The sequence below is a fragment of the Prionailurus bengalensis genome, chromosome C1 (genome assembly GCF_016509475.1).
Source record: "Prionailurus bengalensis isolate Pbe53 chromosome C1, Fcat_Pben_1.1_paternal_pri, whole genome shotgun sequence".
Classification (NCBI taxonomy): domain Eukaryota; kingdom Metazoa; phylum Chordata; class Mammalia; order Carnivora; family Felidae; genus Prionailurus; species Prionailurus bengalensis.
In genome coordinates this window covers 22,078,274-22,093,063 of record NC_057345.1, presented here as the reverse complement: position 1 = coordinate 22,093,063, position 14,790 = coordinate 22,078,274, and the positions used below count along the sequence as shown (strand labels likewise).

Genomic DNA, 14,790 nt, shown 5'->3' with positions numbered 1-14,790 from the left:
GGCCAGCCCTCCGTGTTGCTCATGGCTGTTCTCTGCCCAGGTCTGAGCTGGACGGGGCAGGTGAGGAAATCCCAGGAGGGCCTAGATGCCAGCACCCTCCCTTGTCACCACCTCCAACACCCTTCCCCTCCTGTTCCTGCCTGGTGAACTCACATCCATCCTTCAGATCTTAGCCAACAAGAGTCTTCCTAGGGAACCTTCAGTGCTGGGCCTCTGCTTCCTACTCATGATTGACTCATGATTGAAGGCATGACACCAGGACAGACTCCTGTGCTGCTCAACTCCCCCAAACTCCAAGTCCCTTCTCTTCGAATCAGGGGGACTGCCCTGCCCTGCTTGGGTCCCTCAGTCCTGTGCCTCCGTTTGAAAACTGCCTCCAAGCAGACAGGCAATGTGATGGCATGGCCCACCTCATTTATTTCTCTTCTCTTGGGAATCAGTCCTGAGCTGCCTGCCACCCAAGGTCTGAAAACAATCACTTCACATTTTATCCAGATTTTCTAGTTACTTACAGCTGGAAGGCAAGTCATGTGCCAGTGACACCACTGTGGTCAGATACCCCAAGCCCTTAATTCTTCAGATGGAGAAGCTGAGGTCCAAAGAAGAGAGACTTGCCTAACACAGTGCTTGCTAAAATGCATTCCAGAAAATACTGACCATGGTAGATGACTAAGTGTTACTCCATTAAAAAGAAGCAGACAAGGGGGTGGGGCTGCCTGGGTGGCTCAGTCGGTAAAGGGTCCAACTCTTGATTTCAACTCAGGTCATAATCTCATGGGTTCACAGGACCCAGCCCTGCATTGGGCTCTACGCTGACAGTGTGGAGCCTGCTTGGGATTCTCTCTCTCCCTCTCTCTCTCTCCCTCTCTCTCTCTCTCTCTCTCTCTCTCTCTCTCTGCTCCTCCCCCACTCACATGTACACGTGCATGCGTTCTCTCTCAAAATAAATACATAAACATTTAAAAAGAAGAATAAGAAGAGAAGGAAGGTGACGAGGGGTTCTCTGTTTTAAAAGACTCCATGAGGGGCTCCTGGATGGCTCAGTGGGTTAAGCCTCTGACTTTGGCTCAGGTCATGATCTCGCAGCTCGTGGGTTCAAGCACTACGTCGGGCTCTGTGCTGATGGCTCAGAGCATGGAGCCTGCTTCGGATTCCGTGTCTCCCTCTCCATCTGTCCTCCCTCTGCTTGTGCTCTGTCTCTCTCTCTCAAAAATAAATGAACATTAAAAAAAAATTAAAGGAATCTATGAAATTCCAGTTGAAACAAAAGTAAATATGTCTTTTTCCCTGTAAGACCTCTCAGGGCCTCTACATATTAGTGTGCATTTTAAATCTCCAAGAGATGGGGTGCCTGGGTGGCTCAGTCTGTTGAGCGTCCGACTTTGGCTCAGGTCATGATCTCGCGGTCCGTGAGTTCAAGCCCCGCATCGGGCTCTGCGCTGACAGCTCAGAGCCTGGAGCCTGCTTCCGATTCTGTATCTCCCTCTCTCTCTGCCCCTCCCCCGCTCATGCTCTGTCTCTCTCTCTCTCTCTGTCAAAAATACATAAATGTTAAAAAAAAAAATCTCCAAGAGAGGAGTAGAAATAGCAATGTTTCACCACAGAGAGCTTTTTGTTTGTTTGTTTCATGAAACATCCTCAGGGGATACAGTGTAACGTGGTGATTAAGAGACAGGCTCTGGAGCCAAATAGACCTGAGATCAAATCCCATCTCCGCACGTCACCTTGGTGATGGTACTTCCTCTCCCTCAATTTCCCTCGTCACACGTCAAATGAAGACAAAAACTGTTACTCTCCAATACGATTAGATAAATATTAAGCAAGATAATGCATATAAAGCACCCAGTCCGGTGCCTGGCACAGAGTGAGCACCTGTAGTTGGGGCTGTTGACATAATTAGTCCCAGAAAGCCAGGGCAGCTGGCTGGCCAAGCGCGGGCCTTCCTTCCTTGGTCCTTCTCCACTGTAGGACCCCAGCCGGCTGCTTCACGGCCAGCCTGCCACCACTGACTTAGCGTGAGAGGTCCCCATGGTAAAGTTCGCAGACTAAGCAGGCATCAAAATCATCGCGGCTTTCTGTTCCACACCACAAAACTCTGGCCTCCTCTGTTTGGAAAGCCAAGAAGGAGGTGGAGGCTGGACCAGGGCGGGGCGTGGAGAGAGACAAAAGGAGTTGACACATGGCCCCCGCCTCCCGAAGACACTTGGCCTTCACGCCTTCTCCCTGCCCTACGCCGTGCCCCGGGGCCCACTCCCCCTCTCACCGTCAGCCACGTCTCGTCCAGCCCCAGCCCAAACTCTGACCACCGCTGCCCGAAGGTACATCTTTTCAAAACTCTGGCGGCACTAATCGTTCCCACTGTGTCCACATGGCAATGAGCCTGGGCCCGACTTCCCTAGGCCACGTCTCCCCAGCTGTCAGTGAGCTGGTGGGGGGGCAGAGCCCACGCACCCTGCCTCTCTGGATCTCTCAACAAGATTCAGCAGCAAGGCATGTGCCCACACCGCCCCCACCTCCCACTCTCCACGATGCCCACTTGAGTTTCCCCACCCATTCACACCTCTCCATGGTTTCCTCACATGCTCACCTCCATGCATCTGCACATGCTGTTCCCTCACCCTATGCCCTTCCTTTCCTATCTCTGCTGTCCAAATCCTGCCTGTGCTTCGGGGCCTAGCACGAGATAGTAGAAACAGCTCTTTGCAACTCAGAAAGACCTGCATTTAAATCTTGGCTCTGGAGGCGCCTGGGTGGCTCAGTCGGTTGAGCATCTGACTCTTGGTTTCGGCTCAGGTCATGATCTCGTGGTTCATGGGTTTGAGCCCCGCATCAGACTCTGCCCTGACAGCGTGAAGCCTGCTCACTCTCTCTTTGCCCCTCCCCAGCACGTGCTCTGTCTCAAAAATGAATAAACATTAAAAACTAAATAAATTTTAAACAAAATATTAATAAATAAATCCTGGCTCTGCCACTTTCTGGCTGTTTGACAAGTGAAGTCCCCTCTCTGAGCGTCTCTGTTTCCTCATTTGTAAGATGAGTCATAATAGCTACCGTGCAGGGCTGGGGTGAAAATTTAATGAGGGAGATCACAAAGAGAACTCGACAAATAAGTGCATGTCAGTGAATTTGAAGACTTAAATGAAATGGACAAATTCCTGGGCAAATAAGACTTACTACAAGTGGCTTGGAAAAAAATAGAAGGTTTCAACAGTCCTTTGCTCCTTTAGACAGAATTAAAAGTTTAAAATTTTTCCATAAAGGGGGCACCTAGGTGGCTCAGTCAGTTAGGTGTCCAACTCTTGATTTGGGCTCAGGTCATGATCTCACAATTCATGAGATCAAGCCTCACATCAGGCTCTGCACTTGGTACGGAACCTGCTTGGGATTCTCTCCCCCTCTCCCCGTCCCTCTTGCACACATACACGGTCTCTCAATAAATAAATTAACTAAATATTTCTGTAAAGAAAACAGAAAAGGATTGTGTTATAGATGAATTCCACCAAGCTTTCGAGGTGTCAATTATTCCAGTCTTTCATAACAAGGAAAAAAGAGAAGAGACCTCAGTGCATTTTACAAGACAAACGGAATCTCGATACCAAAAACCAGACAAGGATAGCACAAAAAATAAAAATCACGGGCCAATCCCACTCTGGAATACAGCTTTGAAATCTTGAACAATATTATAACTATACTGAATCCAACAAGGCGTAAAAAATGCAATGCATCATGACCAAGCTGAATTTATCCCAGGCATGGAAAGTTATTTTAATTTTATAAAATTGAAAAATACCACACACCTCATTAACAAAATAAAAAAATATACATAGGACAGTAAGTACAGAAAAAGCAGTTGGTAAGTTTAATGCCCATTTAAATAAAACCTGCTAGCAAACCAGAAACTGAAGAGCATTTTGTTAATCTGATAAAACATTTCTACCAAAAACTGTAGCAAACTTCATTCTCAGTGTTTCGTGTTAGAAGCATTCCTTTTGAAATCAGGAAAACAAGACAAGGATTCGTGCTATAACCACTTCCATTCAACACGGTGCTGGAGGCCCCAGCCAGTGCCACACAGAAAGACAAGGGGGAAAAAAAAAGGAGAAATGAAAGAAGGAACAGAACTGGCAGTATTTACAGATCCTTTGAACATACTCAGAAAACCTGAAAGATTCTATAGATAAATGAGAATTAATAAATAAGGTTATCAGGGAGTATGGATATAAGATCAATATACACACATAAAAAATCAACTCTATTTCTCTATAGGAGCAACTATTAGAAATGTGATATTTTAAAAGTGTACTATTTGTGCTGGGGAAGACTGGACATCCACATGCAAAAGAATGAAGTTGGATCCCTACCTCACACCAGATACAAAAATCAACTCAAAATGAATCAAAGACCTCAATGTAAGAGGTAAAACTATAAAAACTCTTAAAAGAAAACACAGGGTTGGGGTGCCTGGGTGGCTCAGTCGGCGAAGCATCTGACTTCAGCTCAGGTCATGATCTCATGGCTCATGAGTTCAAGCCCTGAATCAGGCTCTCTGCTGTCAGCATGGAGCCCGCTGAGGTTCCTGTCTCCCTCTCTCTCTGCCCCTCCCCAGCTTGTGCTTTCTGTCTCAAAAATAAACAAAAATATTTTTAAAAAATTTGTTTAAATAAAGGAGAAAGTACGGGCAAAAGCTTCATAACACTGGATTTGGCAATAATTTCTTGGCTATGACACCAAAAGCACAGGCAACAAGAAACAAAAAATAGGCAAATTGGACCTCATGAAAATTTTTAAAAATTTGTGCCTTCAAAGACACAATCCACAGAGTAAAAAGGCAACCCACGGGATAGGAGAAAACATTTGCAAATCATATATCTGATAAGGGCTTAAAATCTAACATACAGAGAGAACTCCTAAAACTCTAGGACAAAAAAAACCAAACAACCCAATTCAAAAATGGGCAAAGTTGCCTGAATAGATATTTATCCAAAGAAGATACGCAAATGGCACATGCCCAACATGACACGGTGCATCATTAGGCAACTGCAGATCAGAACTACAATGACATAAGACCTCACACCCACTAGAATGGCTGCTGGCAAGAAAAACACAGAAAATCACAAGTGTTACAAGGATGTGGAGAAACTGGAGCCCTCGTACACTACGGATGCTGTGGAATATTACTCAACCCTAAAAAGGGGGAAATTCTGAAAGATGCTAGAAGATGAAAGAAGCTTGAAAAACAAGCTAAGTGACACAGACCAGGCATAAAAAGACAGATGCCGTGTGACTCCACATCTATGAGATAATTAAGCAAATTCACAGAAACCAAATAGAATGAGGGTTGCCAGGGACTGGGAAGAGGCAGGAATGGGGAGTTAATGCTTCATGGGAACAGAGTTTCAGTTTTATGAGATGAACAGAGCTGTAGTGTTGGGTGATCGTGATGGTTCCCAACATTATGAATGTATTTAATATCAGCAAACTGCACACTGGAGAATGGTCAAGGTGGTAAATTCTATGTTATGTGGATTTTGCCACACACACCCACACAATGTACCATTTGCAATGGAAAATCAAAAATATAAGGGATCAGGGGTGCCTGGGTGGCTCAGTCGGCCGAGCGCCCAACCTCGGCTCAGATCATGATCTCGTGGCTCCTGAGTTTGACCCCGACATCGGGCTTGCTGTTGTCAGTGAGGAACCCACTGCAGATCCTCTGTCCCCCCTTATCTCTGGCCCTCCCTGGCTTGCACTCTCTCAAAAAAAAAAAAAAAAAAACACCCAAAACTAACTAAATAAAATGTAGCCCTTAAAAAAAAAGAAAATCCTTAATTCATATCACACACAAAAATTAATCACAGAGGGGTAAAGATTTAAATGTTCAGCACAAAATATAAAAAGGGGCTTAGAAAAAAATATTTTATGACCCTGCGAGGGAGGAACTCTTGAAGAAAACACAAAAAGTCGAAATCAGAAAGGGAAAGATTGATGAACTTGACTAAGTTAAAATAAAAACTTGTTCCTCCACAGACTATAAATAACCTGAGAAGATGAGCCGCAAATTGGGAGAAGGTATTTGCAATTCATAAGTGAAAAGTGATTATCATCCTAAATATGTAAAGAACTCCTAAAAACCACTAAGAAAGCAACAGAAAACCTAATAGAAAATTAGGTAAAAGGCATGAACAGGCATTTCATAGAAGAAGAAAGCTGAATGGCCAATAATGATTTGAAACTATGCTCAACCTCATTAGTAATCAGAGAAATGCAAATTGAGACTATAGAGAATTCCCATTTTATACAAACCAGTTTGGCAAAAGTGAAGAAGCCTGGCAAACTCCGAGCTTGCCGGAGAGCAGCAGAATTTCTCACTCGCTGCTGCCGGGCGTGAGCACGGGCAAAGCCACTCCGGGACACAAGTCGGCAGTGCCTTCTAGAGAGCAGCAAGCACACGCTCTGTGAGCCGGCTGCTCTGCTTCTCGAATCTCCTGCGCAGGTGCATCTGGAGACCCATTTAAGCACATTCAGAGCAGCCTCGTTTGTAATAACAAGAAAACGGGAAGCAAATCAGATGTGGCTGCATGGCAGAATGGAGAAATGAATTGCGATACGTTCATACAATGGAAAACTATACATCAGAGAAAATCAAAGAAATGACAGCGAAATATCCACCTGGGTAGACATTAGAAACACAATGTTGAGTCGAAACACAGTGTGATTGCATTTTTTATAAAGCTCAGAAACAAGCGAAGTTACACAATGCACTGTTTTGGGGATGCGTGTTCACATGGAAAAACTGCTCCCCAAAAGGTAAGGAAATTATAAACACAAATTTCAGGGGGACGTTTATGTCTAAGAGGGATGTAGGGCATATACTCAGGGAGGGACACCCAGACGATGTTCTTTTTTTATTATTATTATTTGCTTTAACGTTTACTTATTTTTGCAAGAGAGACAGAGTGCAAGCCAGGGAGGGGCAGAGAGAGAGGGAGACATGGAATCTGAAGCAGGCTCCAGGCCCTGAGCTGGCAGCACAGAGCCCGATGCAGGGCTCGAACCCACGAACCGTGAGATTATGGTCGTAGCCGAAGTCGGATGCTTCACAGACAGAGCCCCCCGGGGCGTCCCCCAGATGATGTTCTAATACACCAGTGTGGTTCACCAGTGTTTGTGGTATTATCACTGCATGACTTTCACAAACATTGCGTATTTTCATTGGCACAAATCAACACTAACTAGAAGAAACAGACGTGTGAGATGATTTATGACAAGCTCCTAGCACGTGTGGCTAATTCACCCTATTCTTCCTGCAAGCCGGGCACAGCACTAAACAATGTACACATAATAGCTAACTTAGTCTTCCAGCAGATCTACCAGCAGAGATGATCTTTAGCTCCACTCTGTACGTGAGGAAGCAGACATCCAGGGAGATTAAGTGACTTTCCCCGGATCACACAGCTAGGGGATGTGAGATGCAAATGCAGGTCTATCGGGAGTCCAGAGCAATCCTTCTTAGCCACTGGTCCCCTGTCTGTCACACAGCAGGTGCTCAATGGCCGTGAGACTGCTCTGGTCCCCTCTGATCACACTGAGCCCCCAGAGCACTTCCCCCAATCAACATGTGACCTCGCATTCCTTCCGGATGAGCCTGTGTCTAAGTCCTCCATCTTCCTAAAGCTCTCCCGGGGCAAAAGCAATACCTGTGCCTTCTCTGCTTTGCCAGCACCTGCACCGGTACCCCACAGGAGAACAACAGATGCTTCAGTTTGGGTTCAAGGTGTTACAGAACTCATCAGAGGGGCCCAGTCCTACTAGTTCAAGTGTGGAGCCCAGAGCCACGAGGAAGGGGCGGGAGGGCCAGGCACTCACCCCGGGGGCTGTAGCCGTGGGCGTCCATGAAGGAGAGGCCCAGTCGCTCATCCTCCTGCAAGGTGCTCTGGTCCGTGAAGCTCCGGTCCACGGCACTCATCATGTGGGTCTTCTCCTGGCGGTAATTGACGGTGGCTTTGGTCATGTTCACGGGCTTTCTGCAGAGAGGGGTTGACAAGAGACAGGGGTGCTGAGCTGGGCAGAACGACACCCAGAGATGGATGGGGAGGCCCGACAGTCAGGGGGCCTTGAGGCCAGGAGTCATTCTAGAAGCATCTCTGAATACCGAGAGGGCTCCGTCTCTATCCTTTGCTCACCATACCCAGAGAGATGCTACCTCCAAAAAAAGGGACCGAGCAGAGTCCTCATCTTGGGGACCACTGTTGAGGACAAGGAATGAAGCAGCAGTGGCCTCGGGCTGGGACCTGGCTCCTGTCACTGGCCTCAAGGGCTCAGGAAATGGGAAGAATAGTCACCCTGGGACTATTCTGGTGTCACAGCTGTCATGCCATCCAAGCTAGGAAGATGGCTTCCCCAGCTCCAACCCCAGCATGCCCCAGAGCCACCCTCGTCTCCCCATCCTCACCAAACATGTGCCCTAAGAACTTTTTTGCCTACGAAGGGGATGGTGCTCCTCCTTCACGGCAGAGTCTGGCCACTGCTCAGCCAATGCTCAGGAGTCTTCCTCTGGGCATGGGATGAACTCCAACTGGCTTCTTCCTATCCCCCACCAACCCCTGAGTGGCCCCACCATGGGCCACATTACACTTGTAAAGACATTAGGCTGTAAAGAGATTCCTGTCACTGGCAAGCAGTCCATCCAGCCACCGGAAGCAGCGGAGGGAGAAGGCAAGAGGCCCCAGTCCCCCCCGAGAGGCCTTGTGAAGAGGGCCCTAGACAAAGGACCTGCCCAGGCCTCTAGCCCAGCCTTACAGATGAGGATGGCCGTCTGTGACTCTAGAGGACTTGGAGGAAAGTGGGAAGAACAGGGGCCACAGACCCATGACCGAGGGGCTGAGCAAAAGGGAAAGAGGAAATGACTTGGGGCCGGTGTTGAGACTGGAAGAGTCAGGGGCCCAATCACAGGAAGGGCTAAAGACAAGAGAGCCATTTATACTGCAGGGACCTGCAGCATGCAGGATGTGGGGTAGACCTAAGGAAGGACTTCCAGGTTAAGAGGGCTCAGGACCCCTGACCATCAGTGGAGATGAAGAGGCCAATAAAGGGATCTTCCCAAACAGGCAAATTCTGATCAGTTTGTCCTAGCTCAAGAGCTGTCTGGGGCAGGGAAGACAGGGTGATTCCTGGATGCCCCAACCACAAAGCTCTGGGCATCACCCTCACTTTGGCCCAGAGCACAGCCAAGGACCCCTCTGTGGACAGATGAAAAGCCTCTGGGACTGTGACCTTGATCACTGGCATAAAAGAGAAGTTGAAAAAGAAGGGGGAGCGGGCGGGGGGGAGTGGGCAAGGGAATCAGAAGAATAAGAGAAGGAAAAGAGGGAAGAGGAGAGAGGGTAAAGGGACAATGACAAGGAGAGAGAAGGAGGGACAGGCAGACGCCAGCAAACCACAGGGAGGGCAGACAGAGGGCCATGGCCAGAGGACAGCCGGTCACGCTAGAAGGCAGTCTCCGTGGTGTACCACAGGGCTCTGTCCCCCGCCCAGGCCTCTTGGTTCACTGGGAAGAACTACAGCCACCAACCGAGCAGATCCAGAGGACAGAAGCCGGAGGGACACGGGACACTGCCGGCCTCCAGCTGAACTCAGGGCGAGATTCGTGCAGCAGATGGGACGTAATACGGACACTTGGAAAAGTTCTGCATTTCAGTCCGAACATTAACTGCACAAGTAGAGGGGGAGGGAGACCTGTCTTGTCAGCGATTCCTGTAAAAGCCCGGCTGGAGGCTCCCCCTGACTTGCCGGGGGAAGGGGGGCTTGGTGACACTGGAGGACGTCCATGCAGGAGGAGGGTTCAGGGAGGAGGAGGTGAGAGCCCACCATCCTCTGGGCTGTCCTGGGGCCTCCTGAGCCTGCTCTGTAAGGAGGGAGAACAAGCACAGGTGCAGGGAATGTTCCGGAAGGCTGGCAGAGTAGGAGAAGACAGAGGCAGAAAACAGTAGCATCAGGAGGCCGATGGGGCCTGGGTGGTAACCCCAGCTCTGGCTCTTCCTGGGACCTCTGACAAGTCCCTTGACCTCTCTGAGCCTCGGTCCCCGCGTCAGTAACACGGGAGTGATCATGGTGCTGCTTCTCTCGGTGGCTGTGAGGATCCTGTGTACAGACAGGGCCCAGAAGAAGCGCCCAGAAACGGTGGGTCTGAAGAGCCTGGGGCTACCTGGCTGGAGAACGAGTTCGTGGTGACCCGACAGCTGTGTGCACTGTGGGGGACAGCTGCCAGGGTGGGCACACACATGTGCATGGCTGTGGACCTGAATGAGGATCTGCATGAGGACCTCCACACAAGAAGAAGGAGGGGGGAGGAGGGGGAGGAGGAGGGGGAGGAGGAGGAGGGGGAGGAGGAAGGGGAGGAGGAGGGGGAGGAGGAGGGGGAGGAGGGGGAGGGGAGGTGGGGGAAGGGAGGGGGAGGGGAGGAGGAGGGGAGGAGGGGAGGGGGAGGGGGAGGAGGGAGAGGAGGGGGAGGAGGAAGGAGGAGGAAGAGGGGGAGGAGGAGGAGGGAGAAGGGGAGAAGGGGGAGGAGGAGGAGCAGTGGGAGGAGGGGGAGGAGAAAGAGGAGGAGGGGGAGGAGTGGGAGGAGGGGAGGAGGGGGAGGAGAAGGAGGAGGAGGAGGAGGAAGAAGGGGAGGAGAGGGAAGAATGGGAGGAGGGGGAGGGGGAGGGGGAGGAGGAGGAGGGGGAGGGGGGAGGAGGAGGAGAAGGAGAAGGAGAAGGAGGGGAAGGAGGGGGAGGAAGAGGAGGGGAAGGAGGGGGAGGAGGAGGACGAGCGGGATGAGGAGGAGGGGGTGGAGGAGGAGGAGGAGGGGCGAGGAGGGGGAGGAGGGACGAGGAGGAAGACGCCGGGCCCAGGGGGGCGGGGCGGAGCTACTTACGGGTAGTAGGAGTAGGCATAGTGGTCCCTCCTGGCAGCGTGCAAAGAGAACAGCACAGTTGGGCCCATGGTCCTGCCACAAGGTGGGCGGCACCCGGCCAGCAGGGAGGGGCCTGGTGCTTTCTGTGCCGAGGGGGGCGCTGGCCAGGGACCGGGCAGGTCAGAAGGACCTCCCTTGTCCCAAGGCCTGGCTGGGCTCGGTCGCTAAAAACCGAGACCCCAGACCCTTCCAGAACCTTCCCCGAGCCTGCTGCTGGAGTGAGGGGGAGGTGGGGAAAGGGCCTCAGGAAGCAGAGCTGTCACACACAGTCACACACACAGACACAGAGAGAAATACACGCACGTGCACGCTCGCACGTAAACAGACGCGCTCACGTGGATACACACGTGTTCACGCATACACACAGACACAAGCACTGACACACTCGTGCACTCACACAGACACACAGGTAGACATACTCGTGCACACGTACTCACACACGCACCACGACACGCACTCACAGGACACACAGACACAGTCACACACACACTCACGCACAGATGCGTTCCCTCTGACGCACAGACACGCCCTCACATGCTCACAGGTGACTGGCTCTCCCCTGCAGCCCCACCCCTCGGTCCCAGTGCCACTCACACCTGCAGGCCCCTCTGCCTACACCTGTGCCTGGGAGGGAGCGGTGGCTGGCGGAGGGGGAGGCGTGGAGGGCTCCAGCCGGACTCCGGGGCAAAGGGGAGGCCGGCCCTCCCTCACCCAGACTGCCCCTGAGCGTGGGGTCCATCGAAGGAGCCAGGCCACCCCCTCTGGGCACCCGAAGCATCGCTTGGGTCTGTCCCACTTCGCGGGCGGGGAAGACAAGTCCCAGAGGGTCACGGTCCGCCCCTGCCCAGAGAGGGGGTCACGGGTAGAGTGCCGATGCCGGTGCCGCGACCCTGACTCCCCAGAGCCAGCTCCCTCCTGAGGCCTCATCCAGGCACATCCGGGGGTTTTCCATTCACCTGCCCCCACACCACCCGGCCAGCAGGGACCCCAATGAACGGCCTTCCACAAGGGAATCCTGCAGACTGGGGGGAAGGGAAGGAGAGAAGTGTGGAAGGCTGAGGCCCAGCGAGGGCAAGAGAGTGGCTGGAGCTCTCACAGCACGTCTCCTGTCATCCATCCCGGGAGCTAGGGGAGGGTCCAGGCCCTGTGGCAGGTCACAGGGGCCCCAAAAAGGGTGGGGAATGGGTGAAGAAACGGCGTTCCTCTGTCCTCAGCTTAAATGTCAATGACTTTTCAAGGGCCTTCCCCAAAGACCCCCGTAATCACCAACTCTATTATGTCACCTTTACCCTCTCTCCATCCCCCACCCGGGCACACTGTTCTTTTCACAATTGACATTTGTGCTTTTTCTAGTTTAACGCCAGACTCCACACTCGCTGCAAAGCACAGCAGGGCAGCCTCCTTATCTCTTTTGCCCACTGCTGGGTCCCGGGACCCAGGACAGTGCCCAGGACATTACAACCCTCCAATAAATGTTTCATTGAATGGAGTACTCAATAAAGAGAGGAATTAAATAAAACAACTCCATCTCTATGAGCATCCATATCCTCCTCGAAACGAGTGAGGTTAATAATGACCACCCCCCCACACACCCAGGGGCCACTGTCAGCCTCACCCTTCCCTGCCTCACTCCACCTGCTGTCTTGGGAGCTAGGGGTTCAAGAGGACCCCCTTCCACTGGACCAGACCCTGGGGATGCACAGCCAACAAGACAAATTTCTCTGCCCTCATGGGGCTCTCAGCCCAGCAGGGAAGAAAAATAAACAAGGCACTACAAGTAAGGAAAAGTGCAGGGAGAAGAAAGTACTGGAAAAGAGAAGGATGGGATTCTGGAAACAGAAGAAGGCATGTGACCCTGCCTGGTGAGTTCCCCAAGCGCGGATGCATCCAGGCTCACTATCTACCGAGGCAGGGCAGGATGGGGAACCCGACCTCCCCCTCGCTGCCCCCAGCCCCCACTGTCTCCCAGAACCACCCCTGCTCCAGGCCGCCTCCTTCCTCCCATGACGATGAGCAGGGGGGGTTGCAACTGGGTGTCAGCCCTCCCTCAGCAACCTCCTACCCAGTCCATTACATTTAATGGGAACACCTCCATCCCTGCCAGACCTGCTCTGGCCCCTGACACCCCGCAAGGCAGACTGGGGGAGCCCTGAGGAGCAAAGTGCACCCTGAAGGCAAGGGTAGGATTTGGGAGGATGCAGTGAGGTGCTATAGAAGCGGGCCAAATGGAAGGAAGGAAGGAAGGGAATCTGGGGGGATCCTAGGGGGTTCTGGGGTAGCCTGGAAAGGTTTATGGAATAGCAGGTGTATGAAGTGCGGGGTTTCCCAGTGAGGCCCCAGCAGCGTCTCTGACTGATCCTCTCCTGGGTGACACCCCGCTCTCCTCGAGTGTAGATTTCTAAGGCCTCAAATACTATCTGCAAGCCCCCCAAATCTGATCACTCCCTTACAGCCTTCTCCAGGGCTCCAGACCCAGAACTGACTTCCAGGTCCCCCACAGGGGAGGACAGGAACTTACTAATTCTGGGCACTGACTGTGTGCAAGCCATGGTGAGGCCCTTCACGTCCACGGCCATAAGGAGCACGGGCTTTGCAGTCAGGACTGGGTTCAGACCAGGCCCCTCCACTTACCAGCCGAGTGACAAGGTCAAGTTGCTGGATTACAGTTCCCTGATCTGCGAAAAAGGGCTCTGACCTGCTTCATGGGTCAGGATCCAAGAAGGAAATGTTCTCTGATGTATGCTGGGCGCCAGAACAGTGCCTGGCACACAGTAGGTGCTCGGTAGCTAACGGATGGTATACGTAAAGGCCTTGGCACACAGTAATAGTCATCAAATGATGGTTTAAAATATTTTGCCTCAAGTAGCTGTGTAGGGACTAGGGAAGGGAGGAATGAGCTTAATGCCCTGGACAGGCCAACCCCACCTAGCTGGCACATCCTACCTCCAGACTCTCTGGAACTCTCTCTCTGCTGCCGCCTGCCTCAGGCAAGGGAGCCCTGGCCAGTTCTCCTTCATCCCCCCCCCCAATCCTACATGGCAGCTCCCGGCAGCCCTGAGATCCAGCACAAGCCCAGCAGCAGCTGTGAGGAGCCCAGGTGGGCAGAGAGCGGAACGGGCTCTGCCTCTGGCTCCCCGTGTGACCTTGGACAGGTCCATGCCTCCTTGGGGCCTCAGTATCTCCAGCCTTCAATTGAGGTGCTCGGACCAAAGCGTCCTGGGGCTGTCTGGTGGGGAATGAAGTGGGGGGATGGGGTGGGGGGGACCAGAGTGGTCTCTGGAGCCTCCAGCCCAGCTCCAACCAGAGGCTCAGCCTTCGTCTGCTCCACGTACTGGCTGTTTATTTGGCGTTTTGAAGACGGGTTCTGTCGCTTTAAAAAGATTTAAAAACCACTAGACTAGATGTCCTTGAACTACCAGGCAGCTCTCGCCTTCTGGGCTCTGAGCCTCTACAATTCTAACTTTTGAGATTCTTCGAATCCCCAATCCAGGATTTCTGAAACTCTGAATTTCTAAGTTCCGGTTTCTCAGATGTGCCAGGATCCATGGTGCCCACTGCAAAAGGCACTGGGAAAGGCATCCCTTGGAAACACACCGGACCTTGGAGGCCTGGGGGATGGGAGGGGCAGGCTCGGGGTCCAGGAAGACTCCACAAGAATCAACAGTACCAGGGTCCGGGGCGAGCTGAGCCCAAGGGAGGGTGGGGCCCAGGAAGAACCATGGCTCAGTGTTCTTGGTTTGAAGGGGAGTGAGCACCCCCCCACCCACCACCACTGCTCAGAGTCAACACCACGACCCCAAGTTGGTCTGCAGGAGGCCAGAGATTCAAAGTCGGGT

General features: G+C 52.0%; 1 protein-coding gene across 6 annotated transcripts in view; it reads right to left on the bottom strand.

Moving 5' to 3' along the window:
• The window catches only part of PTPRU (protein tyrosine phosphatase receptor type U), a 79,466-nt gene that overhangs the window by 21,304 nt on the left and 43,372 nt on the right, over positions 1–14,790 (bottom strand). For 4 of the 6 annotated variants that reach the window (XM_043574304.1, XM_043574308.1, XM_043574309.1 and 1 more), the window contains exons 15-16: positions 10,916–10,945; positions 7,867–8,024 (exon numbers count right to left, since the gene is read on the bottom strand). In XM_043574304.1, the coding sequence (XP_043430239.1) occupies positions 7,867–8,024; positions 10,916–10,945 (188 nt within the window). The remainder of the gene's footprint in view (positions 1–7,866; positions 8,025–10,915; positions 10,946–14,790) is intronic. The other 2 variants (XM_043574307.1, XM_043574306.1) reach the window with 1 other exon arrangement.